Source organism: Lepidochelys kempii, chromosome 23 (genome assembly GCF_965140285.1).
Source record: "Lepidochelys kempii isolate rLepKem1 chromosome 23, rLepKem1.hap1, whole genome shotgun sequence".
Classification (NCBI taxonomy): domain Eukaryota; kingdom Metazoa; phylum Chordata; order Testudines; family Cheloniidae; genus Lepidochelys; species Lepidochelys kempii.
The window spans coordinates 18,327,315-18,355,058 of NC_136402.1; the positions used below are offsets into that span (position 1 = coordinate 18,327,315).

Below are 27,744 nucleotides of genomic sequence, written 5' to 3' on the forward strand. Positions count from 1 at the left end.
CAGGAGTCCTGGCTCCCAGCCCCTCCCCAGCTCTAACCCACTAGACCCACTGCCCTCCCAGAGCCGGGGAGAGAACCCAGGAGTCCTGGCTCCCAGGCCCCCTGCTCTAACCCACCAGACCCACTGCCCTCCCAGAGCCGGAGAGAGAACCCAGGAGTCCTGGCTCCCAGCCCCTCCCCTGCTCTAACCCACTAGACCCACTGCCCTCCCAGAGCCGGGGAGAGAACCCAGGAGTCCTGGCTCCCAGCCCCTCCCCTGCTCTAACCACTAGACCCCACTGCCCTCCCTGAGCAGGGGAGAGAACCCAGGAGTCCTGGCTCCCAGCCCCTCCCCTGCTCTAACCACTAGACCCCACTGCCCTCCCTGAGCAGGGGAGAGAACCCAGGAGTCCTGGCTCCCAGCCCCCTGCCTTCAGCGGCCGCTCAGAAGAACAATCCAGCTCAGCTGCGGTTTACTAAAAGAATAGACTTTTATTAAGTACTGTAAGTCTCTCTCCACGGTCGCAGCTGACCATACCACGCGCCCAGATCCACCCAAGCGAACCACGTTCCCAAAGACATCCTCCCCGCCGGCTTCACCTCCGCCACGCAGCCTTCCCACGCGTCCCCACCACTGCCACTTTTCCTGCCGAAGCGGGACCCGTCCCAACTTACATGGATAAACTAGGGAGCAAGTCGTGGGATCTGGGGCTAGCAGGACAACAGGGTTTTTACAGTCATAGGGCTGAGGTGCAAGGGAAGTAGAGGTAACATTTATCCATCCACTAATAAACGTGTCAGTAGCTTTAAAAAAAAACAGGGGTGGGGGAGAATTTAAATGATAAGATTAACAACAAAAACCATGAAATTTCTTACTTGGCTTTTTTTCCCCTCGTAAATATAACACACAACTGTAAATTGACAAAATCGCAAGGAAGAAAATAACCCAACGGCTCATTTCAGTGAAAGATACTTTTAGGTTTAAACAAAAAAAAAAACCAAACAAACCCCAAACCTAGGTTCTTATGCTAAAAGCATTTTAAAAGTTGGGGAGAGAAAAATATATGGATAGATACAGTTACAAAAACCGGAAGCTTCAGAGTTATTTGAAGGATGGGGGGGGGGCGCAAAGTGTGGAAAGGAAAGTCCGCTGGTTTACAATTTAAGAACCAAAAAAATACAATTGAGACCTCTGAGGTTTGATTTAAAAAAAGTCTCACTAGTCATTAGTTTCTATCCAGAAAAGCTTGTAGCAACATACAAGGGCTATGGCTATCGTCAAAAAGGTGTATGCCCCAGGTGAGGAGACAGACAGATAGAAAGTGTATTAGATAGATAGATTATATGGAGATGGATAGATTGAAATAATTTTATTTCAAAAGGGGAGGAGGGAACGTTCTTAACATCAACACAAATTATTTAAAAAAACCCTTAACCGTAAATAGCAGTATAAACCCAAAGGATTTTCTACCCTGCAGGCAGGGCAATGGGGTTTGATTTTAAAAAGTTAAATTAAATCAACAGCAAAAGAAATCAACGGGAGAAAGATGCCATGAGACAGGGAGGCCGGGGGAACAGAAAGGGGACCAGGCCTAGTTAGAAATACAGATCAGGAAACAGCTAGTGCCCAGACCTGGCTCTACTGAATTCCGCTAACTAGATTAAAACCGAAAAACCAGGGTCGCTTGTTGCCCAGTTGCTTCTCTCGTGCGGCTGGGGCAGCGGCGAGAGCTGAAAGGCCAGCTAATCTGAGCACAGAGTCTCAGACGCTGGGGCTGGAGCTGTGCCGTCAGACTTTATATTCGCCTCCAGGCTGGCCTGGCTCAATTCCAGCCCATGGTCTGAGCAATTTCCCCCAGCCGGCCACAAACAATTCCCGAGGACGGGTTTTGTCTCATTTGTGAGAAAATTCTCTCTCCTGGGTGGGGGTCGAATGAAAATTCGAGAGAAAGTGGTCGGGGGCCAGTTTCTGACACACAACAGGGGACACAGAGAGAAAACTGAGACATCCACGGGAGAGTTAACACAAGTCACACAGACAAGGAGTGGGAGAATAATGTCGGAGTGGCCAGTTTACACCATCAGCCGGTTGATTTAGTGGCCAAAGGTAGGAAATCAGTAGCCACACCCTGGCCCATGGCAAGCTGGCTGTCTTAAAAGTCAAGAGAACTGCAGGTGGGTTGGTTCAAACTTCTTTGTGGTTTTTGTTCTCTTTTAAAGCTTCAAGTCAGCAAGAAAAAGAAACCGAAAACTCCACTTCGGTGTGGGCTTCGTCCATGGGGCTTCGCTGGATCAGAGTTGAAAGCCGTAATCCGGGAGCAGAAGGGTTAATTCAGATGCTGCTGACTGGGGCCAAGCCAAGGGTCCAACCCACGCACTCCTCTCCGGCTCACAAGGGAAAAAGCTGCCCAGATTAAATACACAAAGAGCTGTAATGGGCCAGACCCGCACCTGGGGTACACGAGTGTAACTCCACTGCAGTAAGTGAGGCCAGACCCCCAGCTGGGGTCCATCATCCATCGCTCCATGGAGTCAATGGGGCCAGACCCCCAGTTGGGATCAATGGGCCATAGCTCCGCTGGGTCAATGGGGCCAGGCCCCCAGCTGTGGGAATCCCCAATTGACACCAGCAGAGGAAACGGGCTCCATGCTAGTCATAAAATGTTTCACCTAGATACAGAAAAAAACCCATGGAGAAATTTAGCAGCACAATCCCAAAGCCTCCAACATACCCCAGGCTCTTATGAACGACCAGCCGAGCCGAGCTCCGACACACGAGGCCAGCAACTTTCACCAGTCACTCCTGCAGCCAGCCTGACAGCTGAGAGAGAGAGAGGTGCGTCCTCTCAATTCCACCGCTCACTGGGGGGCTGAAACTGGGAGGAAATACCTCTCCTCCTGCCTTTGTCCACTGGTTTCCACTGCCCTGGGCTGCCAGACACGACGCCCGCAGCAAGCCAAGCGCACACTTCAGCCAACAGGAATTTCCCACACACATGACTCTGGGCTTTGATGGGTTTGTCTGGGGCTTTTCCACCTTCTCTGAAGCAGCTGGGACCAGTCCCGGCTGGAGACGGGACCCTGGATAAGGTGCTTGGAGCTGCTGCGCAGAGCATCGACAGATTGGCAATGGGGAAGTTTCATCTTCCACTGCAGCCTGGGCCTGCTGGCATCATCTGGGCACGTCTCACCTAAATGGATTCCCTGCAGCCCCTCACACCTGCTCAGTCTCCTTTAGGCCAACCGCCATCTTCGGGCTCAGCGAAACCGAACGCCCTGCACTGCACAAGACTCGAGTTCCGGCCTTGGACATGGAAACACAGGGTGTTCCAGGCCAGGAGCAAGGATGACTCCATGGGCCGGAAGGGACCTCAAGAGGTAGTCCAGTCCAGCTCTCGGCACAGAGGCAGGACCAAATAAACCTAGACCATCCCTGACAGGGGTTTGTCTGACCTGTCCCTAAAAACCTCCAACAACAGGATTCCCAAATCATCTCCTCAGCTGTTCTTCGACAAGCTAAGCTGAACAGTGCCTTGCTAGGTGGGGCAGTCGAGGCCTCTTGAACGCCAACGGTGAAAGAAGGGGAACTTCTTACCTCCGGTCAGCTTTGCAGGGCACTTCACAACATCAGGAAAGGCAGCGTGGGTGGGAACTGAGCCCCCAAAGCAGATCCAGAAAAGGCGAAGAAACTGACCATGGTTTTCCAAAGGGAACAAGCGATTTCCAGTGCGGGGAATCAGTGATTCCACCGAATGGTGCCAAGAAAGGGGCTTTTGCAAAGCCAACCAAGCCAGCAGCCCCAACTCGGATCAGTTCAAATCCCCATCCGAGGTTCAGATTTGCCCTAATTTTATTTCCAGTGTAAATCTAAAAGGTGACTCTCCGCCGATCTAGTCAAGACTGCTTCATCCCTGCCAGGCAGGATGCTTATCTCTGTGTTTTCAGCTTAGTTTATGTCACTTAATCTCGCCTGGACGGCAAGACCCCAAGAGCTGGAGAACGCGCCACTTCCATTGGGAGTTCGGCCCAGCTGTTCATTACCTTGACGGGTAAGAATTGGTCCCTTATTTTCAATTTGTATTGGTCTGCCTTCAGCCTCCTGCCTCTTGCTTTTCAGTCAGCCTCTCCCCACCAGAGTAAAGAAGAGCCCTGTAGCACAGTGACTGCCAAAGATTCTCCAGCAGAATACAGTCCCCTCTAGACCTTCCGAACACGGTGGGCTGCTTACGCCTCTCAAATCATTTCCACAGCTCTACTCCGCACCCCAAAGCGTCTCCGTGTTTAAAATCTCTGGGATGGCAAACACTACAAATCTTCCAAAGCCCCAATGACTGGCAGATGCGATTCAGAATTTCCCCCTGGGAGTTTAGCAGAGGCCGTTTGGGAGGCTGTGATTTAGGGTTTCGTTTTCCGGATTTCAGAGGAGAAAAAATGGCTGCACTGAATTGGGATAAGTTCTGTAAAATGCCGAGTGTCCTTCAAATCATATCTCTCCCCTCCCCCAAAAAAGGGGGGTTATTCCAGCAATAAAAGTGATTGCAACTCCAGGCGTCTGCCCTGAAGATTCCCAACCCCAAATGCTTCAGATTAACTCCTTCGTGATTCGCAGACACGGCCGATTGTCTCCAGACATTCAGAGAGGCCTGATCTGAGGTCTGACTTTGAAACACGGTTAAAGTTATAAAAAAAACTACAGAGTGACGGCTCCAAGTGGTGGCGCGCGTCGAAGATCGCTCTGCCGATGAGCTGCCTCAGGTGGGCAGGCGTCTTCTGAGCGTTGGGATTCTGAATTGGCCTCAGTTCGAAAGCTCAAGTAATCAGAGTCCGGAGATAGTTTTCCGGAGTCTTTGCTGGCGTATCAGTCAGGTTAAAAGGGTTCAGTGCCCCGATCAAACAACGGGGTGTTCAGATTTCCTCCCATCCCCCCAACCCCGAGGGGAGGGGAAAATAAGTTTTATCGAGATCTGGGCTCTTTCCCAACCCCTCCCTGTTCCCCAAATACCCACGGCCTGGCCGTCTCTGCCCGGCAGCCAGGGCTACCAGGGAAGTGACGTGCTCAGAAAACGAAGGATGCAGGACCACACCGAGCCACGCGCAGCACAGGGGAATTCAAGCCTTCCCGTGCCGACAGGGGCGTGGATTGGTCAAGTGTGGAGTCGCATTGCCCAGTTTTTATACACGTCTGGGGGGCCAGGATAGGAATTCACCACCAGCCCCCCGCCTGAAGTTAGAGTCGGGGCAGGGGGTAGGATAGTCCACAAAACCTTCAAATTTTCCACCCTGTATGGTCCAGATTTTAATGGGTCTTTAAAGGGGTCCCCCCTCTGCACCAATACATCCCCGGTCAGTGAGCCTCCAAGTCCCTGCACTCCCCTCCCATGGGACAGAAACCCTAATAGCCCCCAGCCTCAATATCCCTGCCCACCCCTCCCCATGGGTCACCAACCTGAACCCCTCCTCCACCCTCCATTGATCAGCCCTGCTGGGAACTGCAGCCAGGATGGGGGACTCTGCGGAAGCAAAGGGGGACCTGTCTGGTTTTGGAGGGACCCCCGACTGCCCCTGCCTCCCTGGGTCCGACGTGGACAGCTCTGGAGCTGCGGCTGGGGACAAGGGAATTCCCCCTTTCCCCCTGAGATACGTAGTTTCTATATAGAATCTGTCTCTGTAAATATAATCTCTCTTCTTTCTGTACAAAGCCCAGGCAGATTTCCGCCGTCACCACGTCTGCCCCGAACTCGCCCCCAGGGTAACGTATGAACCTCTGCGCCGCCCAAAACGAACATGGGCTGGGGGCGTCTGCACCCACCAAATATTGGGGAAATCCGCCTCCCCACCCCCCGGTGACATTTTGGGGCTCCCCCCAGAGCAGCGAGGGGCATGACTGGTGCGCTCCTCAGCTGCCTGCAGGTGCCGGGGCATATGGGGCACACCGTGTTGCAGGGCAGGGGGCGCCACGACCCCTTAGCAGCCTGGGTTGAGCCCCCAAATGTCACCCCTCCCCCCTCGCTTTGATTCATCCTGGCTGGCTTCCTTTTAACGGCTCCCCCTTTATTTAACAGCATTTCTCCCTGCCCCCTGCTGCAAGAGCCGGGGCAGGGGCTATGTATAACACGTTAAAAACCCTAAAAACCGTCAGCTCCCCACCCCACAAATATTAAAATAAAAAAATAATAAAATACGCCATGTTGCAGACCTGATGGGGGGGGTCAGTGCCAGGAGGGGGCGGGGGTAGCGAAACAGGTACACATCCTCCCACAATGCACTGGGGCGCTGTAGGAGATCATCCCTCTAATTAGGGGACGATCCCCCACAATGCACGGGGGTGCTGCCTTTCCAACCCCACTGTCCTCATGGTACCCTGAGGCTTTCACACTCCGGGCCCCGCTCCCGCCCCCCCGGAAAGCCCCACCCATCCCCGAATCAGGTCCCCATCACTCTTCCTTCTGCAGAGCTGGGAGGGGCAGCTTGGTGTCAGGGCCGCAATCCACCTCTTGGGCCAGCCGCCCGCAGTACTGGCCCTCGGCATTGCAGGGATCAGCGTCTCTGGCTAAGGCACATTGTGATGGGGCTGGGGGGCAGGGACCGCCCCCCGAATCCTCCTCCCCGTTCACCTGCGACGGGGACTGCCCGCTCTGCAACTCCGCTGCTTTGGCTGCTCCCTCCAATGAGCCCTGTGGAGAAGAGAAGTGCAACATAATCGGACACCCGCTGGAATCCCATCCCAGTATGCCCGGTGCTGAGATGCAGCCAGCTCTGGGGCAGGGCAGCTGGGGAACGGCCGCACACAACACTGCATGGGGACAGCAACCCAGCTGTGGGGGGATGGGGGGCACGGAGAAGGGCTGGGGTCTCTCCTTGGTTGGGGGGAGGGTCCAGACCAGTGGGGCTGAGGGAAAATCAGAAACATGTACCTGCTTGCTCAGTTTCTTGTTTCCTTTAGGGATTTTTCCAGACCCGTCTCGACTGCGTCTGGGGTGGAACAGGGCAGAGAACAATAATACCGATGAGCTAGCAGCAGGGTTGTTACACTGACACCCCCGTAATAAGAGTAATTAAGTAACAAGCCTAATAACCATGGTGACGTTAACGAGGATGAACAACAATGGTCATTAATAGTTCTAATAATTACAAATAATACTAAGCATAATTCATGAGAACAGGGATGGTTCGCCCAATGTGGAGATGCAGCCGTCTCTGGGGCGGGGTGGCTGGCGAACAGCTGCACAGAACGCCACACACAAATGACTCGCCCAGTGCCGAGATGACCCAAGGAGAAGATGCTGGCCCAGCCAGCGAAACCTCTCTCCAGTGTTAAGGAAAAGTTAGCACATGTGACTCCATTTTGGTTTGGGGCCCACCATTGTTTAAATGCCAGCACATCACACACCAGGAGGAGTGATCCTTAGATACTGAATCCCTGTGAAAATCCTCCTTGTCTCCAGCCCGCCTTGACTCCCAGTATCTGGTTTTTGTCAGTCTCTAACTCCCTGTCTCTTGGCCTTGATGTGAGGCCTCCCATCCTATTTACTGATGCATGGCTTTAGGACCATGCTGTGTAATTAACATACTGGTATAGCACGAGGAATGCACCAAGCAGGGATAGGTGGTAGATAAGACAAGGGTTTGTTTATTGGCTAAGGTTTCCGATGCACGAGGGCAACATGCTTTGCTAAAAAGTATATAACCTTTGTATAATCTGTATTCAGGGTCCCCTCCTGGCTAGCAGGGGGGCACCACGCTCGAGCATAATAAACTTAGTGTCTTTTGAGAACTCTGCAGTTGTGGACTTTGTTTATGTGCCTCAGCCTAGATTCGAACTGTGCATGTCCTACCAGGTGTAATTCGCAGCATTGGTGTGCGTGTCCTACCAGGTGTAATTCGTAACAGTTTTGGCGACCACGAAGGGACTCCAGGCTCGCCCCAACAAGCAAGACTACATTCCTCCTCTCGGACAGCTCCAGGCGGCACAGGGTGAGTTCACCTTTGAGAACTCCGAGGAGGGGGTGTGTGAGCCGTCGCTTAGGCGATAAGGTGGCACATTTGGTGTCCTTTTGGTAGCCCATTATGGGTTCTGGGCAGAGTGTAAGTAAGGGGACCCCTTTGGCTGAAATTCTCGAGAATTGGGGGAATATTTCTGGCACCAAAGGGTTAGGTAAAAAAAAAGCTGTAATCTTGTGCAAGATTGAGTGGCCAGCACTAACAACTCAAACACCTTTTGACTGGCCACCAGATGGTTCCTTTGCTGGGGAAAAATTAACAGCACTTAGGAAAAGGCTGGAAAACAAAGCTCCAGCCCAGATGGATTATTGGTATGTATGGGACAACTGGGCTTATGCACATGCGAAAGGACGTCCTCTTTCCTCCTCCTTTTCTTATTCATCTCAGGGGTCTCCAACCCCGCTCTGTGCTATGCCTGCTTCTGCCCCTCCTCCAGCTTACCCTTGGCTTTCTGACTTATGCCCGTCACCTCCTTGCTTGCCAATTAGCCGTGCTTTCTGTTCAGGTGACAAGCCTCATGGGGGTAGGACTCGGGTAGCCCTTGTAAGTGAAAATATTTAAGAAAAGAGACCAGGAGTGCTGGGGGCTAGTTAAGAAGCCTACCCTCCTTGTTAATATGGTAGTGAAACAAAGCTGGTGCTCATGGAAGGGACAGTTCAGAGAAAAAAAAACAGGATCGGCCCAAGCGGGCAGGCAACAGATAAAGAGATTGGAAAACAGGTTGGAAACTTGGAGGTCATAGTGAAAAAAGAGGAGTAAATAATTACAGGAATGGAAAACGTAAATCCCAGAATAATACTTGAAATGGTAAAATCTAAGTTAATTGGGTGTCGTTTGGGGAAATAAGCAAGTGATTTAAGAAAGGAAAGTAAGAAGTTAACTCTTTAGTTGCTGGAAAGAATTAAGCAGTTGAACTTTGTGAAATACTGGAAAGAAAAAGAATTCTTGGTTTCTTTGCAGCCATTTTGGAAAAAAATGGGCCCTTTTCCAAAGAAATGCAATTATACAGTGCTACTTAATTAAATATCTTATTAGGCTCCAAGGGGCTACAATAGGTGGTGTCTTCCTTTTCAGGTCGCTGTGTGTTTGACAGCAGGAGTTAAAAGTAAAAGGCAATCAAAAGTCTGGTAAAGTTTATTGTGCCTTTTTTAGAGTAAGAATCTTTAACCTGTGGATCCAAAAGCAAGCCGGAAAGCATTTGTTTTAATGTAAATTACCTAACTAATAAGGTAGAGGCCACTGAAACCTGGGCTGCCTATAAAACAAATACAAGAAAATATGGGTAATTCCTCTGTTTTGCCTGCAATTAACAAGGGTATTTGCATAAAAAGGAAATATTTTAAGCAATGACTGACTGCCCAAAAGGGGTAGATCTGTGGGTTTTTTTGTCTTTCAAAAAATCAGAGAAAACTGATGCCAGCTGAAAAGCAATTCAACATCTCATAAATTTACTGGCACAATAGGAATTCTGTTCTGTGTTCTATGTCCTGTCTTGTGGTGTTTGTCTTGTGGCCAGAATTGCTGTGTTTAATTTTTCATAGGACAGTTTAGTTTAAAACTAAATAGAAGGGTTAAATCAAAATGCAGATACTCGTTTTATTCAACTTTGAATATATACTAAAGTTTAATACATTTGCTTAAGTAAAAAAAAAAAAATTCATTGGCCAGATCTTTTAATTAAAAAAAATTGTTGTTAAAATTTGCACACCAACAGTCTTTGGAATCAAGGACATGAAAGGTTAACCCACTCCCCATATTATACATGAAATCCTTCTGGCTACCTCACATTTCTAGCCGGAGGGCTGGGGAGGGAGGAAAGCTATTGGACACCAGAGGTTGTACCAAGCGGCTTCCTCAAAAGTGGGTGTGCTTGTCCTGGCTTGTTGCTCCAAAGCTCTGTAATAAAGTCATTTTCCTAAAAGGGTGTATGTGGCATACATTAAACAATAACATTAAGTGCTGTATAATGGGCAATGTACATGTGTTCCTTTTTAAACAAAGGTGTATAAGTAAAAAGTGAAAGTTTCCTTTGCAGGTTAATAAAGGCCAAGAAGGGGAAAAAAAAATAAAACGGAGGACAAGCTAATTCAACGCTGTAGCTGGCAGGCTCGGTCCAAAGATAAGACACTGGCCTGCCCAAGGACACTACTCACAGCTAGGATTTGGCTAACAGCCAAGAAAGAGGGGGGCTTGAATGTGCCCAAGCAGCTGTGAGATCTGCACCACACTGCCAGACATTAATGAAATGTGTTAGGTCTCTGTATTTACAGGTGAAAGAAGTCCTGCTCCAAGGATCCTGAGCAAACCTGCCATTTGTTAAAACCAGGTAACTGGGTCTACATAAAGGTCCATCAACAAAAGACTACTCTGGCCCCATGCTGGAAAGGCCCTTATTAAGTCCTGCTAACTACCAACACCACTGTGAAGTGCCAAGGACTGACTGCTTGGACCCATGCTTCTTACTGCAAAAAGACCCCTCCACCTCGAGATGACTTCACTTCGACTACTGATCAGCCTGTCCCTCCTGGGTTTTTTTTCTTTCCTCCTTTTGGACAACAGGAAAAAAAACAAGGTGAAGTGCTAGTCACCTTCCCCTTGTCCACTGACAGAGCTAACCTGCATTCAGTATTTGCTAAAGAAACCAAAGCACGGCAGGGTGACGTGCTAGTAACCTCGCCCCTGTATAATGCAAAAGCATGACTGTTCCAAGAAAAAAGAAGAAACGCCTGCTCTGCTAAAACCACCAAAATCCAAGGATTCCTGACTGCAAAAGACACTGAGAATTGGCCTTGATGGCAAAGACGGAGCATTGTACATTGGCAGGGAGGAAGTTGCGGGATGTATTCTTGGGAATGTGAAGTAAAGTGGTGGGGTGGGTTTATTCCAGAGGCTGGAACCTGTGCTGGTAGGCAAGTATAAATACCAAAAACGCCTTACTGCCACGAACATTACTCCCACCATCTGCCACCACTCCTTTGCAGGTAAAGGTTCCTGGCTCCATCATAGCTACGTTAAGTTGGCACTGGGACCCCCACCTGACCCTGACAAGCCATTGGACGAGCCACTTCATGAATGAACACCACGACCAACCCATGGACTAAGCTTTCCAGCTACTGGGACCTTCACAGCCCACCAGGACTCTTTGTGTTCCTGTTTATTGGACTTACATTGGGCGTAGTGTTTTTTGTATGGTATAAAGGAGGATGCCGACATTGGTATGGTTTGCCTGGGGGGTTCCTCTTCCTATTCCCAAGTCCAGTACAAGGATGGGAGGGCAATAGCTTCTTGAATTTAACCCGCGCTATCAAACAGGGTGTAAATCGAACGCAGTGTTGGATTTGTATTCATACCCCCACATATTTAGGTCAGGGGGTCCCGTTGGTAGGGGTACCTATCCCCCTTAATTGAACACTCCAAGCTAAGCTATGGGCAAACACTACATTTAACTGGAATGTTACAATCCAAATATGGTCTATTGATATGGTGGCCCAGGGTAATTATGCTTTATGTGTGTCACGACGTAAGGGCATAGAAAATACAGTTTTTATAGGGAATTTTGTAGGGTGCAAGGACACCACCCAAATCAGCTCTGGTGCGGGAGGCCCCTCTACCTACTCCAGAACCCCGTGGCCAGTCCCCGAGGGGTCTGGCTGGAATTGGTTATGTAATCACACAGCCTATAAGGTTCTCCCAGCAGGATGGTGTGGTCCATGTACCTTAGGGGCTACAGTACCCACCGTGACAGTACACCAGACCCTGACCCGGAGAGAGATCCGCAATCTAGTATGGCGGGACTGACGAAGTATTCCTTTAAACCCCCTTTCTCAACAGCCCAAAGGCTTTCACTCCTTTGTGCGTTGGTTTCTGCCATGGTTGGGAGTAAGTGAGCTGGAAAAAGCTATAGTTAACATTTCAGCTGCTTTGGAACTAATGGCAAATGCTACTGCAGATGCTCTTCAAATTGAAGTCACCCAGCTATCCCAAACTACATTGCAAAACCGCCTAGCCCTGGATTATCTCCTTGCAAATCAGGGCAGGGTTTGTGCTCTGGTCAACTCAAGCTGTTGTGTATTTGTAAATCAGCACCATAGGGTGGAAACTGACATCCACGTCCTCAAGCAACAGGCAGCCTATTCCACCACATCAGCCTCGACACTACGAAAGCCGGATTCCAGGAGGTCTGGGACTGGCTCACCTCATGGCTACTGGATGTGGGGACTTGGGGACGGCGTATTTTGTATTTACTTTTTTTGACTGTTATTGTTTTTGGGTTATTTTTTGTATGCCTACAATGCTGCAGTGTGTTCGGTCGGCAGTTGCTAACCCTGCAGCGCGGTTACTCAGCCCCAATATAGCTTACTGACTTACAAAAAGAAAGGGAGGACTGTTAAGGAAAAGTTAGCACATGTGACTCCATTTTGGTTTGGGGCCCAGCATTGTTTAAATGCCAGCACATCATACACCAGGAGGAGTGATCCTTAGATACTGAATCCCTGTGAAAATCCTCCTTGTCTCCAGCCTGCCTTGACTCCCAGTATCTGGTTTTTGTCAGTCTCTAACTCCCTGTCTCTTGGCCTTGATGTGAGGCCTCCCATCCTATTTACTGATGCATGGCTTTAGGACCATGCTGTGTAATTAACATACTGGTATAGCACGAGGAATGCACCAAGCAGGGATAGGTGGTAGATAAGACAAGGGTTTGTTTATTGGCTAAGGTTTCCGATGCACGAGGGCAACATGCTTTGCTAAAAAGTATATAACCTTTGTATAATCTGTATTCAGGGTTCCCTCCTGGCTAGCAGGGGGGCACCACGCTCGAGCGTAATAAACTTAATGTCTTTTGGGAACTCTGCAGTTGTGGATTTTGTTTATGTGCCTCAGCCTAGATTCGAACTGTGCGTGTCCTCCCAGGTGTAATTCGCAGCAGTTGTGTGCGTGTCCTCCCAGGTGTAATTCATAACACCAGCCCACCCCTCAGCAGTGCTGTGATACTTACCCCTTGCCTGGCCCCCCGACAGACACCACCTGCATCCCAAAGGAGCCCCGCCCCCGCGAGGGCTTACTGCCCGCCCACTGGCCAACGACCATGCCGGCGATCTCCAGCTTGCCCCCCTGAGGCGGGATGGGGTGGAGACCTAGGGAAGCGGAGACGGGGGGGGGGGGGAGAGATGAGTGACAGGTGACACTAGGGTCATGTCCAGGCCCCAGCAGATATGGAACAGTAGCAGAACAACATCTTTCAGGTCAGAAACAGGGTCCGCATGAGCCTGAGCCGGTCACTGGGAGAGGTGTGAACTGCCCTTGGCATAGCCGATCCCTGCCTGAGTCTTCAGAGAGCCTGAGCCAATAGCCCTGACCGAGGGAATCTGCCCCGATGCATCTCAATAGGATGATGCCCCCCAGCCCCACTGCTCTGGAGCACCCCACCAGCTCCCCGCACTCCACATATGTACAACTGGAGGGGGGAGAAAAGAGGCCTCCCCTACCCCTGCCTTCAAGAGGGCACACAATCCAGCCACCTGGGGATCCCACCGTTGCCACCAATTCCCTGCGATGAGTGAGGCCACAGAGCAAAGGGGCAGGGAGACGGCTCAGGGGATTCACAATCTCTCACCTGTGAACCCTCTGCTCCTCCCTGGGGGCGGCAGCGGCGCAGAGCCCGTGGTGCGGGGGTAGAGGGGCATCGAATAGAAGGGCGCAGCCATGGCAGGCACAAAGGGAGGGGGTGGGAGCAGAGGGGGCGGGGCCTGGCGGTTGAAGTTCACGCCCTCCAGGATGCTCTGTCTCATCCTCTCCACTTTGGCCGCCTGCTCCGTCTGGGGAGGAAAGTTGGGGACACGGGGAGATGAATCCAGCTGACTTCATCCCCCACATTCCTGCCCCTCCCCCACAGCCTGCCCCAATGTCAGAACATCCAGGTACTTCCAGACCAAGAGGCGCAACCTCTCAAACCCCCTCCCCCACTCCCCCCCGCAGAGACAGGGACAGAACCCAGGAGTCCTGGCTCCCAGCCCCACCGCTCTAACCCACTAGACCCTCCCTCCCCTCCTCTCCCTGAACCGGGGATAGAATCCAGGAGTTCTGGCTCCCAGGCCCTCCGCTCTAACCCACTAGACCCCACCCCCCATCCCAGAGGCAGGGAGAGAACCCAGGTGTCCTGCCCCGTACCTGTCCGTCACACAGATCAATGAGGGGAGCCCTGTCACGGGTGGCTTTGATGAGCTTGCTCTGGAAGAGTTTGCCATCGAAGTAGATCCAGGGGCAGCAGTGTTCCCAGGGCACCGGCTGCCCACAGGCGTCATTGGCAAACAGAGCCATATCTACTCCACTCATGAAAAGGGCTGCCAGTTGCACGCCCCGGGCATCCAGCTTCTCGATCTGCAAGGGAACCATTCCCATCACTTTAACTTAGGAAGGAGTGCAGCCACTTCTGGGGCAGGGCAGCTGGTGAACAGCCACACAGAACACTGCATGGGGAGGCTCACCCGGCGTTGAGATGTGGGCAGCTGGGGAACAGAGCAGATCAGCAGTTTTTAATCTAGTAAAGGAATAACTCCCGCATATTCTCCGGTGAGAGCTAGAGAGAGAAACCAGGAGTCCTGGCTGCTAGACTCCCTATACTAACCCTGCACCCCGCTCCCATTCACCTTTCTCCCAAACAGCACCAGTGCTGGCTGTCACCAACTGTACTCCATATTCACCGCTTTTACAGACTAAGATAAATTGTGTACAAAACGTGCCTTGCGAGGTGTCATTTGACAACTCATAATCTTCTGAACATTATTGTCCTGGTAAAATATGTGTATGTTCTATGGATGTTGTATGGCAAGTTATGAGACTCCACTGTATAACATCACCGTGACATGCAGGCACAAACCAGTTCTTCAGAGACAAGGGACACACTAACGGCCCAGCCAGGTGACAGCATAATAAAGCAGACTATCACCTGGGTAAGAGGCCAATCTTTGGCGGGAAGAAGGGTGCGAGCAAGAACTTTACACATTGGCAAAGATACGGCTGGGGTTTCCCAGCCCACAGACTGGCTGTCGCCTGCGCCCCAGCTAGAGACAATCCTCAAGGAAGGGAGAGGGGTATACGAATGGAAACAGAGGACCCCAAATCATGTTCGTCCCTCATCTCTACTCACGGCAGCAGCCCCATTTGAAAGACAAATGAAGCATCACTGAACTGGGGCCAGGGTCCTGGCAGAAAGATCAAGCCAGTGGGCTCCTTATAGGGAGAGAAACCTTTTTGCTTTGAAGTTCCCCTAGCTTGTTACGTTAGGTACCAGTTTGTATCTTCTCTCCTTTTATTTTCTTTGGGACCCAGTGTGACTTTCACGTCTCCCCACCTGTCATCACTTCAAATCTTTCTGCCTGGGGTTAATCAGCTTCTTGGATTCTTTTCTCTATCCCAGCATGTTTGGGAACCTCCACCGGAGAGAATGAGGTCCAGGCAGGTCAGTTTCCTTTGAGGAGCCTGCAATGTCCGGGAGAGACAGGGCAGGACGAGACCCACCGTCCAGAGGAAGGTATGGGGCTGGGAGTAGTCGGTGAGGGACCAGCCGGAGCATTGGTTTAACTCAGCAGGCAGTGATGCCGAGGCAGGCGGCTGCGTGGGCCGGCCAGGAGCAGTTGTTGTCACAGCGAAGCGGGGTGCGATGCACCCCAGGCTGGAGAAGTGAGGAGACACGGCTGCTTGTGCCCCGTGGAACGTTGCGGCGGCCCCCTACCTTCAGCTCCTGCAGATGATCCGGCTCGTAGAGCTGAGAAGAAACCGCCTGAGCCAGGAACACGTCCAGCTCGTGCCTATGAAGGATCCTCCCTCCGGGCCACTGGATCATGTAACTGCAAACGGAAGAGAGATCGTGAACCCGGCCAGGCCTGGCATGCCCACACGGAGCAGCTCGCCCTGGCTAAGGGAAGGGGGGCTGGTGGTTAGAGCAAGGGGGCTGGGAGCCAGGACTCCTGGGTTCTCTCCCTGGCTTTGGGAGGGGAGTGGGGTCTAGTGGTGAGAGTGGGGGCCTGGTTGTGTCGCTTGTCACCCCACACATCCCGCCCTGCCCCCGCTCACCGTAGCACGCAGCACATCAGCAGCAGGTGCGTGGGTACGTTGGCGGGGTTCAACATGCCGGGCGTGTCGGCCCGCAGGCAGGCCAGGAAGGCCCTCATGCGCCGGTTCTTGTCCTCCACCGCCTTCCCCAGCCACAGCTTCCGCAGGTTGGGGCAGGTCCACTCGCGGAAGGCCAGGGCCGAGACCAGCTCTGGCGTCTGCGGGGACTTCCCCTTGTACGCCGCCCACTCCTTGATGATCACAGGCGGCACTGAGAGGCAATGAGAGGGGGAAGGGTTCAGGTTCTCCTGGCTGGGGAGAGAACCCAGGAGTCCTGGCTCCCAGCCCCTCCCAACCACTGAACCCCACTCCCCTCTCAGAGCCGGGGAAAGAACCCAGGAGTCCTGGCTCCCTGCTCCAACCCACTAGACCCCACTCCCCTCCCAGCACCAAGAAGAGAACCCAGGAATCCTGGTTCCCAGTCCCCCCTGCCAACCACCAGACTCCACTCCCCTCTCAGAGCTGGGGAAAGAACCCAGGAGTCCTGGCTCCCAGCCCCCACTGCTCTAACCACTAGACCCCTCCTCTCTCAGAGCTGGGGATGGAACCCAGGGGTCCGGAGGCTACAGCTCTCTGCCACGGGGGCCCCTACCTTCTGTGGGGATGCGGCGGCGGATGGCCAGGCGCTCCACCCGGCGCTGGTTCTCAGCCACGCCAAACAGCACCCCGTAGATATGCTGGCGGGCGCCGCGGAAGAGGATGGCAGCTGGAGGCAACTCAGTATTACACTCATCCTCGATGCACACTGGGAGCTTGATCTCGCCCTACACCGGAACGTCAGGAGAGGGACTGAGAACTCAGGAGTCCTGGCTCCCAGCACCCCCAGCCCCCATTCCCCTCCCAGAGCCAGGTGGAGAACCCAGAAGTCCTGGTGCCAGGCTCACCTTGGTAAGAACATGGTAGATGGAGGGGTACATGAGGCCGCGTCGGTGCCGGTGCTCAGCCACCCGCAAGACCTCAGGGGCGACAGGGGGCAACGGGGGGGTGGTTATGTCCATGTGGTTGCGGGTGGCCATGGAAAGCAGCGAGGGGATGGAGGGCTCAGGCCCAGCCAGGGGCCCGTCGGTGTCGCCGGAGCCCCCCACCTGCCCCCAGCCCCGGCTCAGCTTCTCGGCACCGGGCCCCTCCCAGCCAGACTTGGGCTGCAGCACCTCGGAGACGTGGCTGGGGAGGAGACACGGGGAAGGTGGTGAGTCACGCCCCTCTCAGAGCCAGGAAGACAACCCAGCCTGGCTTCCCACTCCCCCTGCTCTAACCACCAGACCCCACTCCCCTCCCAGAGCCAGGGAAAGAACACAGGTGTCCTGGATCCCAGCCCCCCTGAGACAACCCCTAGACCCTACTCCCCTCCCAGAGCTGGGGAGAGAACCCAGGAGTCCTGGCTCCTGCTGACCTGGCTCTAACCACTAGCCCGCACTCACTTGGCACTGCCCCCGTTGTGCTCTTCGCCATCGGAGGAGGAGGAGGGGGAGGAGGCTGGCCCGGAGGAAGGGGAGGGCTTGGGGCCCCGGTGGTGGTGGGGGAACTTGGCGTCGTAGGCGCTGGGCCAGCTGTTGAACTCGCCGCCCTTCAGGATGGGGTCCTCGTTAAAGGGGGGCACGTCTCCGAGCGGGTGTGGGGAGAAGAGGAGGCTGGCACTGGGGCCCGGGGGGAAGGAGGCGGCCGAGGAGGAGGAGGAGGAGGAGGGAGGGGCCGGCGGCTGGTACTGCATCTTTGGCCCCAGGTGGTGGGGGAACTGGGGAGGGAGCCAGAGAAAGAGAAAGAGGTGAGCAAAAAGTGGCAGACCCCACTCCCCTGATAGAGTGAGGAGAACCCAGGCATACTGGCTCCAACCCCCTCTCCCCTCGCTCGAACCACCAGACCCCGCTCCCCTCCCAGAGTGGGGGAGAGAACCCAGGAGTCCTGACTCCCAGCCTGGCCCACCCCCACTTCAACCCACTGACTCCAGAGACCCCAGTCCCATTCCCCACCCCGGACTGGAACGTACCATCGGCTTCCCCATGGGGAGGGATCCCACCGGGCTGTGCTGTGCAGGGGCTGCTCCTCCGAAGTGGTTGGATCCATAGCCTGGCACTGAGACACAGAGCGGGGCTGGCATTGGCGTCAAAACCAGCTCAGCATGCGGAGGGGAGCGGGGCCTAGTGGTTAGCGGGGACAGCCAGGACTCCTGGGTTCTCTGCCTCGCTCTGGGAGGGGAGTGGGGGTTAGCGGGGGGGGGGGGGGGCGGCCAGGACTCCTGGGTTCTCTGCCGGGCTCTGGGAGGGGAGTGGGGCCTAGCGGTTAGCGGGGGGCGGCCAGGACTTCTGGGTTCTCTGCCTCGCTCTGGGAGGGGAGTGGGGGTTAGCGGGGGGCGGCCAGGACTCCTGGGTTCTCTGCCTGGCTCTGGGAGGGGAGTGGGGCCTAGCGGTTAGTGGGGGCAGCCAGCACTCCTGGGTTCTCTGCCTGGTTCTGGCAGGGGAGTGGGGGCTAGTGGTTAGAGCAGGAGGCGCTGTGGAGAGCAGGTCAGGGTGCTGGCTGTGTGGGGGGCTCCCAGCTACTCCAGCCCCAGCCTCTCCCAGCAGGGGGCGCTGTGGGGAACAGCCCCTGCCAGATACTCACGTACAAACGAGGATGGGCCCACAGGAGCCGGTGGCATCTTGGCAGTCACCGAATAATAGTTCACGGCTTTCTTGAAGCGCTCGATCTTATCCTCCGTCCTGGACTGGGGGAGCAAAGCAGACAGGAGACTGGCTGGGGAACTGGGGGCTGTGTCATTAAGCCCCACCCCGGCAATCGAACCCACCCTCTCAAAAAGCAGGAGCTGCTCTGCCCCGTCTGACGCTACAGAGCGACACAGGACTGCAGTGTTAGCCCAGTGGGGCTTGGGAGTCAGACCCCAAAAGAGATGGGGCAGAAGCCAGTGTGCCGGGGACCCCGATCTTGCTCAGAGTGGTCTCACGGCACGCCAGGGGCCCCCGATCTTGGCTGGAGGGGTCTCACGGCCCAGGGCACACCAGGGTCCCCCCGATCTCGGTTAGAGGGGTCTCACGGCACGCCAGGGGACCAGATCAGCAGCTCCAGTCAACAAGCCAGGCCCCTCCCAGCTCACCTGAGAGTGTTTGAAGACATCTCTCCCCACGCCATCCAGGTTGTAGGGGTCTTTGATGGCGCTGACATACTCCGAGACAGCCTTGATCACCACGTCGCAGGGGGGCAACACCAGCTGGTGGGCTCGGACCTGGGCACGGAGGGAGACACAGACAGTGCTCAGCATCTGGCACCCCATGGGCAGCCGGGCTGGAAACCCCACCCTCCATCACCCCCCATGTGATCCCCAACCACAGACCAGAAAGCCTGCCCAGAGAGTCCCCAGCACCCCATGTGCTCCCCGACCATAGAGACCTGGCCAGAGAGTCCACAGTCCCCCACGTGCTCCACGATCACAGACACCTGCCCAGAGAGTCCCCAGCCCCCTCGTGTGCTCCCCGATCATAGACACCTGCCCAGAGAGTCCCCAGCCCCCTCGTGTGCTCCCCGATCACAGACACCTGCCCAGAGAGTCCCCAGGCCCCTCGTGTGCTCCCCGATCACAGACACCTGCCCAGAGAGTCCCCAGGCCCCTCGTGTGCTCCCCGATCACAGACACCTGCCCAGAGAGTCCCCAGGCCCCTCGTGTGCTCCCCGATCACAGACACCTGCCCAGAGAGTCCCCAGGCCCCTTGTGTGCTCCCCGATCATAGACACCTGCCCAGAGTCCACAGCCTAACTATGTGTTTCCTAACTACAGAGATTCTTCCCTACAATGGCTCCCAGCCTCCTCTGCTCTAACCATTAGACCCCACTCCCCTCCTAGGTCCAGGAATCCTGGCTCAGTCCCCTCTGCTCCAACCCACAATGCCTATCCACAAGGCCAAGCTCGTTCCAGCCCTACCAGGCTGCTGTGGGGTGGAGCCAGCGGCCGTGAGGCTACCTTGAGCGATGCCAGTGGGTGGTCTGGCCCCAGCAAGCTCCAGTGGAAAGCAGCCAGGTCCTCGTCCGGGAGGATGTGGTTACCTGGGGGAGGCAAGAATAACACAGTCCCTGGTTACCGCACCCCAAAAGGATTTGGTGCCCCCACCCCGCCCCAAAGAGAAAAGGGGAGGCTGTCACAGACCCTTCTGATTGGAGGAGGATTCAGGCCAGAAGGCCAGAAAACTGGAGCTTTTATGCAAATGAGGCAGCCCTGATTTGACTATTAGATGACTAGGCGCTGTCATTTGCATAAATGTACCCCCTCTTTCTCTTGGGATCCCCTCTGAGTGATCCCCTTTCTTCATGCAATTCCAACCCCCGCACAGCTCCATTCTGATCATAGGTTTCAGAGTAACAGCCGTGTTAGTCTGTATTCGCAAAAAGAAAAGGAGTACTTGTGGCACCTTAGAGACTAACCAATTTATTTGAACATGAGCTTTCGTGAGCTACAGCTCACTTCATCAGATGCTTACTGTGGAAAGTGTAGAAGATCTTTTTATACACACAAAGCATGAAAAAATACCTCCCCCCACCTCACTCTCTTGCTGGTAATAGCTTATCTAAAGTGATCACTCTTCTTACAATGTGTATGACAATCAAGGTGGGCCATTTCCAGCACAAATCCAGGGTTTAACAAAAACGTCTGTGGGGGGGCGAGGGGGGGGCAGGAAAAAACAAGGGGAAATAGGTTACCAGGTTACCTTGCATAATGACTTAGCCACTCCCAGTCTCTATCTAAGCCTAAGTTAATTGTATCCAATTTGCAAATGAATTCCAATTCAACAGTCTCTCGCTGGAGTCTGGATTTGAAGTTTTTTTGTTGTAATATCGCAACTTTCATGTCTGTAATCGCGTGACCAGAGAGATTGAAGTGTTCTCCGACTGGTTTATGAATGTTATAATTCTTGACATCTGATTTGTGTCCATTTATTCTTTTCTGTAGAAACTGTCCAGTTTGACCAATGTACATGGCAGAGGGACATTGCTGGCACACGATGACATATCACATTGGTGGATGTGCAGGTGAACGAGCCTCTGATCGTGTGGCTGATGTTATTAGGCCCTGTGACGGTGTCCCCTGAATAGATATGTGGGCACAGTTGGCAATGGGCTTTGTTGCAAGGATAGGTTCCTGGGTTAGTGGTTCTGTTGTGTGGTATGTGGTTGCTGGTGAGTATTTGCTTCAGGTTGGGGGGCTGTCTGTAGGCAAGGACTGGCCTGTCTCCCAAGATTTGTGAGAGTGTTGGGTCATCCTTCAGGATAGATTGTAGATCCTTAATAATGCGTTGGAGGGGTTTTGTTGCAATATTACAACAAAAAAACTTCAAATCCAGACTCCAGCGAGAGACTGTTGAATTGGAATTCATTTGCAAATTGGATACAATTAATTTAGGCTTGAATAGAGACTGGGAGTGGCTAAGTCATTATGCAAGGTAACCTATTTCCCCTTGTTTTTTCCTAGCCCCCCTCCCCCCCAACATTCTTGTTAAACCCTGGATTTGTGCTGGAAATGGCCCACCTTGATTATCATACACATTGTAAGGAGAGTGATCACTTTAGATAAGCTATTACCAGCAGGAGAGTGGGGTAGGAGGAGGTATTTTTTTCATGCTTTGTGTGTATAAAAAGATCTTCTACACTTTCCACAGGATGCATCCAATGAAGTGAGCTGTAGCTCACGAAAGCTTATGCTCAAATAAATTGGTTAGTCTCTAAGCTGCCATTCTGATCATAGAGACCCTGACTAGGGTGGTCCCCAGCCCCTCATGTCCTCCCTGACCATAGAGACCCTGCCCAGAGAGTAGCCCCTCCTCCCCCAACATGTTTCAACCATAGAATTCCTGGCTAGAATGGTCAGCAAAGGCCTTGCCTAGAGAGTAGTTCCCAATTCCCCCCCACGTGCTCACTGACCACAGAGTGCTTGCCTAGAGGGTGGTACTTTACCATAGAGATGCTGCCTAGAGAGGTCCCCAAATCTCCCCCACCCCAGCAGGTGTCCTCCAAAGAGCACCAAGACCCTGCCCAGAGCGGTCCCCCAGCCCCTCGTGTGCTCCCCGACCCCAGAGCACCTCCCCCACGCCACAGAGACCCGGCTAGAGAGACTGCCCTCGCCGCCAGTCGCTCGAGCCGTCTCTCTATGGTGGTGGGGTGGGGAGTGGCTCCCCCAGGCAGGAGGAACAGGGCTGCTTCCCAGACTCCCCAGAGCGCGGCTTAGCCAGCGCCACGGACCCCTCGATCCCAGGCACGGACTCCCTCTCCCAGAGGGACCTGTGTGTCCGTCCCCCAGCTAGAGGGGCTGAGCCCAGGGCGTGTCATACATACAGACCCCGGCTGGAGGGGCTGAGCCTGCGGGGGGGGAGGTCCCTGCTGCCCCCTCCCCCCCTCAGCTCTGTGTGCCTGCCCCACACAGGCCCCAGCTGTTTGCCTGGCTGCCCCTACCCAGCAGGGCGGCGAAGATGGGGAAGCTGGAGACCTTCAGGCCCAGCTGCTTGGCCACCTGGTGCATGAGGAACTGATTGGTGGTGAGGCTCTTGCCGTTCCAGCTCAGCTTCAAGGCATGGGCGCTGAAGTAGCAGGGCAGGCTGGCCAGGGCGAACTCCGAGTCGTGGGCCAGCAGCCCGTGGAAGCCACGCTCCCGGAAGAAGGACACCACCTCAAGGTGATGGTCCTCCAGGCTCTGGAAGACCTGCGGGCGGGAGAAGACCGTCACACTCGGTGGTGGTGAGACAAGGGAAGGAATGGGGCCCAAACAGAGCCTCCCGCCATAGAGATGGGGATATGAGGGGCCCTGCTATGGGGGAGGGAGAAATGGAGGGCCCTGGTATAGGGGGAGGAGGGAATGGGGCACACACAGGGCCACCCGCTGTAGAGAGGGAAGGGGGGACCCTGTATGGGGGAAGGAGTGGGGGACAGAGCCCCCTGCAGAGGAAGGAAGGAAGGAAGGAGGGAACACCGCAGCACGCTGGGGGGTGCAACTGGCAGGTGCCATCTCTGGGCTCGGAGGAATGAGCGGAGGAAGGCGGCAGGGCTTTGCTGGGTTTCTCTCTCCCCGTCAGCGCAACCCATGGTTCTGCCTGAGGGCTCAGGGACTCAGTACCAGCCATCAGCCAGGGCAGGGGCAGAGCTAATCAGGCCAACTCCACATTGGGCGACCCTGGACCAGGGGGCCCAACCCCCCACCACCAGGAAACTAGACAGAGGGGTCTGGCTCGCTGGCCCACGACGCCTCTAGCTGCAGCCGATCTCTGATGCTTCCGAGTAGGGCAGAAAAACTACAGTTCTGCATTGGGGAGAGATGGAACCTTCCTTCCTGACCTCAGATGGTGAAGCCCTGAGGCATGGGAGTGGATCACATCCCATATCCAGAGGCAGAGCTATACTCGGGCATGGGACAAGCAGCTCCACCCAGAACTGCTCCGGCTTCCTGTCCTCGAAGCGTCACCGTCACTTGCTTGTCCCCCACCTCCCTTTGATTGCGATGCTGGCATGATTCCACAACCCTACTGCTGGCTGCTCCTTCCCTCCTTTTAATTAAAGCAGGGTTGCCCAGCCCCACACTGCCAACACGCGGGCTGCTCCAGGGCGCTGGCCATATCGTGTCAACCAGAGATGCCCTCCAACCCAGGCACCGCTTTACACACAGGCCATGGTACGTCCTTGAGTTCAATGGAGAATCCACACGTCCCCCGGGAAATGGGCCCCTCCCTGTTCAAAATCAACACCTGATTTCCAGGCAGGATTTGTTTAGCTTCAATTTCCAGCCACGAGCTTGTGTTCAAGCTTCCACTACTAGACTGGTGAGCCCATTAGTAAATGTTTGGTCCCCCCAGAGGTGTTTAGAGACTGGGATCACGTCACCCCTTCACCTCCCCTTTGTGGACTTCAATAGATCGAGCTCCTGGTGTCTCTCTCAGGCCCGTTTTCTAACCCTTTAAATCGTTCTCCTGGCTCTTCTCCGGCCCCTCTTCAACTGATCAACAGCCTCCTTGAATTCCAGACACCAGAACTGGACACGGGATCCCAGCAACAGTCGCACCAGGGCTGAATCCAGGGTGAAATCACCTCTCTGCTCCACCTCGAGATTCCCCGGTTTATACCTCCCAGGAGGGCCTTAGCCCTTTCAGCCCCGGCCTTGCACCGGGAGCTCCCATTCAGTTGCTTCTCCCCCACGACCCCCGTCCTATTTCTCCACTTTGTCTGGCACAGAGTGTTCCCCTGGCACCACAGCTCGAGGGCGGACGATGCAGCTAGCCCTGTAAGTACCCTTTCTTATCGAGCTGTTTTTACCACATCCAGCACTTGGGTACCAGGAGCCCACATTAAAGGTCAAAAAAGAACCACTGCTGATGATGGAGAGAGAGAAATCCAACAGACACAATGAATACGAGTCACCCAGCACTGAGATGCAGCCACCTCTGGGGCAGGGCACCTGGGGAAAAGCCACATATAACGCCACATAGAGAGGGCTTGCCCAACACTGAGGTGCAGTGGCAGCTGGGGAACAGCTGCACACAACCCCACATAGGGAGGGCTTGCCCAGTGCTGGGATGCAGCCACCTCTGAGGAACAATCACACAGCCAGGTGGCCCAGCCGGTTGGGAGAGGAGACGAAAGAGAACGACAAAGTGCAGGGGAAGGAGGCTGAAGGGAGTACGGAGGCAGCAGAGAAGTTAGGGTTACGGCTCAAACCGCAGGGAGTGGGGCTCATGCAGGGCAGAAGGGGCCATAGGTTGAAGGGCAAGGGGCACGCGTGAGTAGGCACAGTCGTAGGGCGCCAAGCAGAGGTGTTGGATGCACAGACATGGGGGGAAGGTGCGCAGCCGCCCTCTCCTACCTTGACCCGGAAGCGGATCATGGCCAGGCGGACACAGTGCCCCAGGCAGGCAGGGGGCAGGAACCAGGCGCGGGGCGGCGGTGTGCCCTTGTTGCCCACGTGGCCAGCGATCAGCTGGGCTGTCTGCCGCTCGGCCTGGGCCTTGCGGCCCCACTCGGGCAGCCGCTCCTTGCCCAGCCCGCCGTTGAAGATGACTGCCAGCTCCAGCCCACCCTGGTAGAGGCAGGCCTGGGACAGGGCCGCCAGGTAGCCCACCATGGCGTTCCACTGGCCACCGCACACCCAGTCTGTCTGGTAGCCGCCATACAGCCGCTGCAGGGCCGAGTCCGCGTCCACCAGCAGCCGGGCCGGGCAGGCCGATGTTAGCCCCGGAGCATGCTGGGAGTGGGCCGCCACCGTCGCCAGCCCCGGAGCATGCTGGGAGTGGGCCGCCAGCCCCGGAGCATGCTGGGAGTGGGCCGCCACCGTCGCCAGCCCCGGAGCATGCTGGGAGTGGGCTGCCACCGTCGCCAGCCCCGGAGCATGCTGGGAGTGGGCCGCCAGCCCCGGAGCATGCTGGGAGTGGGCCGCCACCGTCGCCAGCCCCGGAGCATGCTGGGAGTGGGCCGCCACCGTCGCCAGCCCCGGAGCATGCTGGGAGTGGGCCGCCAGCCCCAGAGCATGCTGGGAGTGGGCCGCCACCGTCGCCAGCCCCGGAGCATGCTGGGAGTGGGCCACCAGCCCCGGAGCATGCTGGGAGTGGGCCGCCACCGTTGCCAACCCCGGAGCATGCTGGGTATGAGCTACCGACGCCAGCCCCGGAGCATGCTGGGAGTGGGTCGCGAGAGGCAGCGGGTAGGGCCCGGGCAACGGCTGGAGGTAGCCGGCCAGGCTGCAGTAGGGGGGCCCCCCGCGGACCCCCGCCGCCCGGGCCAGCTTGAGCAGGTCGACGGGCACCACAGCACCCGGGCAGCGCTTCTCCACGAACTCCTGGAAGCCCTGGACCCCCATCGCGGTGGGCCCCACTTAGGGGTCAGGGCGAGGGGGGGCTGGACCCCCCCTCCCCTCGTCGGGGGCTGGCTCCTGGGCTCGTCCCCGCCCCCCCCCCCTCACAGCGCCCAGAGCTTTGGGGCGGCCGTGGCCGCCATGTTGTAGCTTTCTTCTCCTTCTCCGCCTCCCTGCCAGCGCCTCCCCCGCCCGGCCGCGGGGCACGTCGGGAGTTGTAGTTTACTCCCTCGGGGTGCGCCCCTTAGAACCCATGGACGAGTGGGAGGGATCTGGACTACAAGTTCCGGCAGGCCCTGCGGGAAGAGCGGCGCCCTCCCGCCATGTTGTCCGGGCCGCCTGCGCGCGGGCTCATGGGAGTTGTAGTCATCTCCGCTAGGGGAGCCCCGTTACCACGGAGGGCGCGGGAGAGCTCGGACTACGACTCCCGACAGCCCGAGCGAGACGGGCAGCCCCCTTCTCCACCATGTTGTCCGGTGCATCTCGCAGGGCGGCATATGGCCTCATGGGAGTTGCAGTGCCCAGCTCCCAGGCTGCAGTGAGCCCTAGGGTCGCCATCTTGCCTGGTGCCGAGTCTCTCCCAAGGGATCATGGGAGTTTGTAGTGCGGCTCGCAGAACGCCATCTTGTCCTCCGCAAAGCCGCATAGAAGGTCGAGGAGGACTTGGGGCACCTTAGAGACGAACCACTTTATTAGAGCATGAGCTTTCCTGAGCTACAGCTCGCTTCATCCGATGCATGCCGTGGAAACTGCAGCAGGCTTTATACACACAGAGAATAGGAACCAATACCTCCTCCCACCCACTGGCCTGCTGGTAATAGCCTATCTAAAGTGATCATCAGGTGGGCCGTTTCCAGCACAAATCCAGGTTTTGTCACCCTCCACCCCCCCCCCACATTCACTCTCCTGCTGGTGATAGCCCATCCAAAGTGACCACTCTTTACACAATGTGCATGACAATCAAGTTGGGCTATTTCCTGCACAAATCCAGGTTTTCTCACATCCCCCCCACCCCCATACACACACAAACTCACTCTCCTGCTGGTAATAGCTCATCCAAACTGACCACTCTCCAAGTTTAAATCCAAGTTAAACCAGAACATGGGGGGGGGGGGGTAGGAAAAAACAAGAGGAAACAGGCTACCTTGCATAATGACTTAGCCACTCCCAGTCTCTATTTAAGCCTAAATTAATAGTATCCAATTTGCAAATGAATTCCAATTCAGCAGTTTCTCGCTGGAGTCTGGATTTGAAGTTTTTTTGTTTTAAGATAGCGACCTTCATGTCTGTGATTGCGTGACCAGAGAGATTGAAGTGTTCTCCGACTGGTTTATGAATGTTATAATTCTTGACATCTGATTTGTGTCCATTTATTCTTTTATGTAGAGACTGTCCAGTTTGACCAATGTACATGGCAGAGGGGCATTGCTGGCACATGATGGCATAGATCACATTGGTGGATGTGCAGGTGAACGAGCCTCTGATCGTGTGGCTGATGTTATTAGGCCCTGAGATGGTGTCCCCTGAATAGATATGTGGGCACAATTGGCAACGGGCTTTGTTGCAAGGATAAGTTCCTGGGTTAGTGGTTCTGTTGTGTGGTATGTGGTTGTTGGTGAGTATTTGCTTCAGGTTGCGGGGCTGTCTGTAGGCAAGGACTGGCCTGTCTCCCAAGATTTGTGAGAGTGTTGGGTCATCCTTTAGGATAGGTTGTAGATCCTTAATAATGCGTTGGAGGGGTTTTAGTTGGGGGCTGAAGGTGACGGCTAGTGGCGTTCTGTTATTTTCTTTGTTAGGCCTGTCCTGTAGTAGGTAACTTCTGGGAACTCTTCTGGCTCTATCAAT

At 54.9% G+C, this 27,744-nt stretch overlaps 1 protein-coding gene across 7 annotated transcripts; it reads right to left on the minus strand.

The window, feature by feature from the left end:
* Positions 1–450: 450 nt before the first annotated feature.
* Positions 451–26,086, minus strand: FAM120C (family with sequence similarity 120 member C). Of its 7 annotated transcripts, none has more exons than XM_073321515.2 (16): positions 24,916–26,086; positions 22,521–22,767; positions 20,041–20,123; positions 19,180–19,308; positions 18,690–18,792; positions 18,079–18,164; positions 17,513–17,826; positions 16,976–17,255; positions 16,684–16,855; positions 16,053–16,302; positions 15,712–15,826; positions 14,148–14,357; positions 13,594–13,795; positions 12,976–13,114; positions 6,893–6,950; positions 451–6,652 (listed from the first exon to the last, which is right to left on the minus strand). In XM_073321515.2, the coding sequence occupies exons 1-16, from the start codon at positions 25,903–25,905 to the stop codon at positions 6,413–6,415; spliced, it is 3,618 nt and encodes a 1,205-aa protein (XP_073177616.2). In that variant the 5' UTR covers positions 25,906–26,086; the 3' UTR covers positions 451–6,412. The 7 variants fall into 7 exon arrangements, with proteins under 7 accessions (XP_073177616.2, XP_073177615.2, XP_073177614.2 ...); XM_073321514.2 differs by having other exon boundaries at positions 18,079–18,182; XM_073321513.2 differs by having other exon boundaries at positions 20,002–20,123.
* Positions 26,087–27,744: the final 1,658 nt, after the last annotated feature.

What these genes read in the sequence shown, in the direction of transcription:
- FAM120C (XM_073321512.2), bottom strand. Translation starts at nt 25,905, where the DNA reads ATGGGGGTCCAGGGCTTCCAGGAGTTCGTGGAGAAGCGCTGCCCGGGT. An exon ending in CTCCACCCCACAGCAGCCTG is followed by an intron (nt 19,309 to 20,001) that starts GTAGGGCTGGAA and finishes CTCCGTGCCCAG; the next exon opens with GTCCGAGCCCACCAGCTGGT. An exon ending in TTGATCTGTGTGACGGACAG is followed by an intron (nt 13,796 to 14,147) that starts GTACGGGGCAGG and finishes TTTCCTCCCCAG; the next exon opens with ACGGAGCAGGCGGCCAAAGT.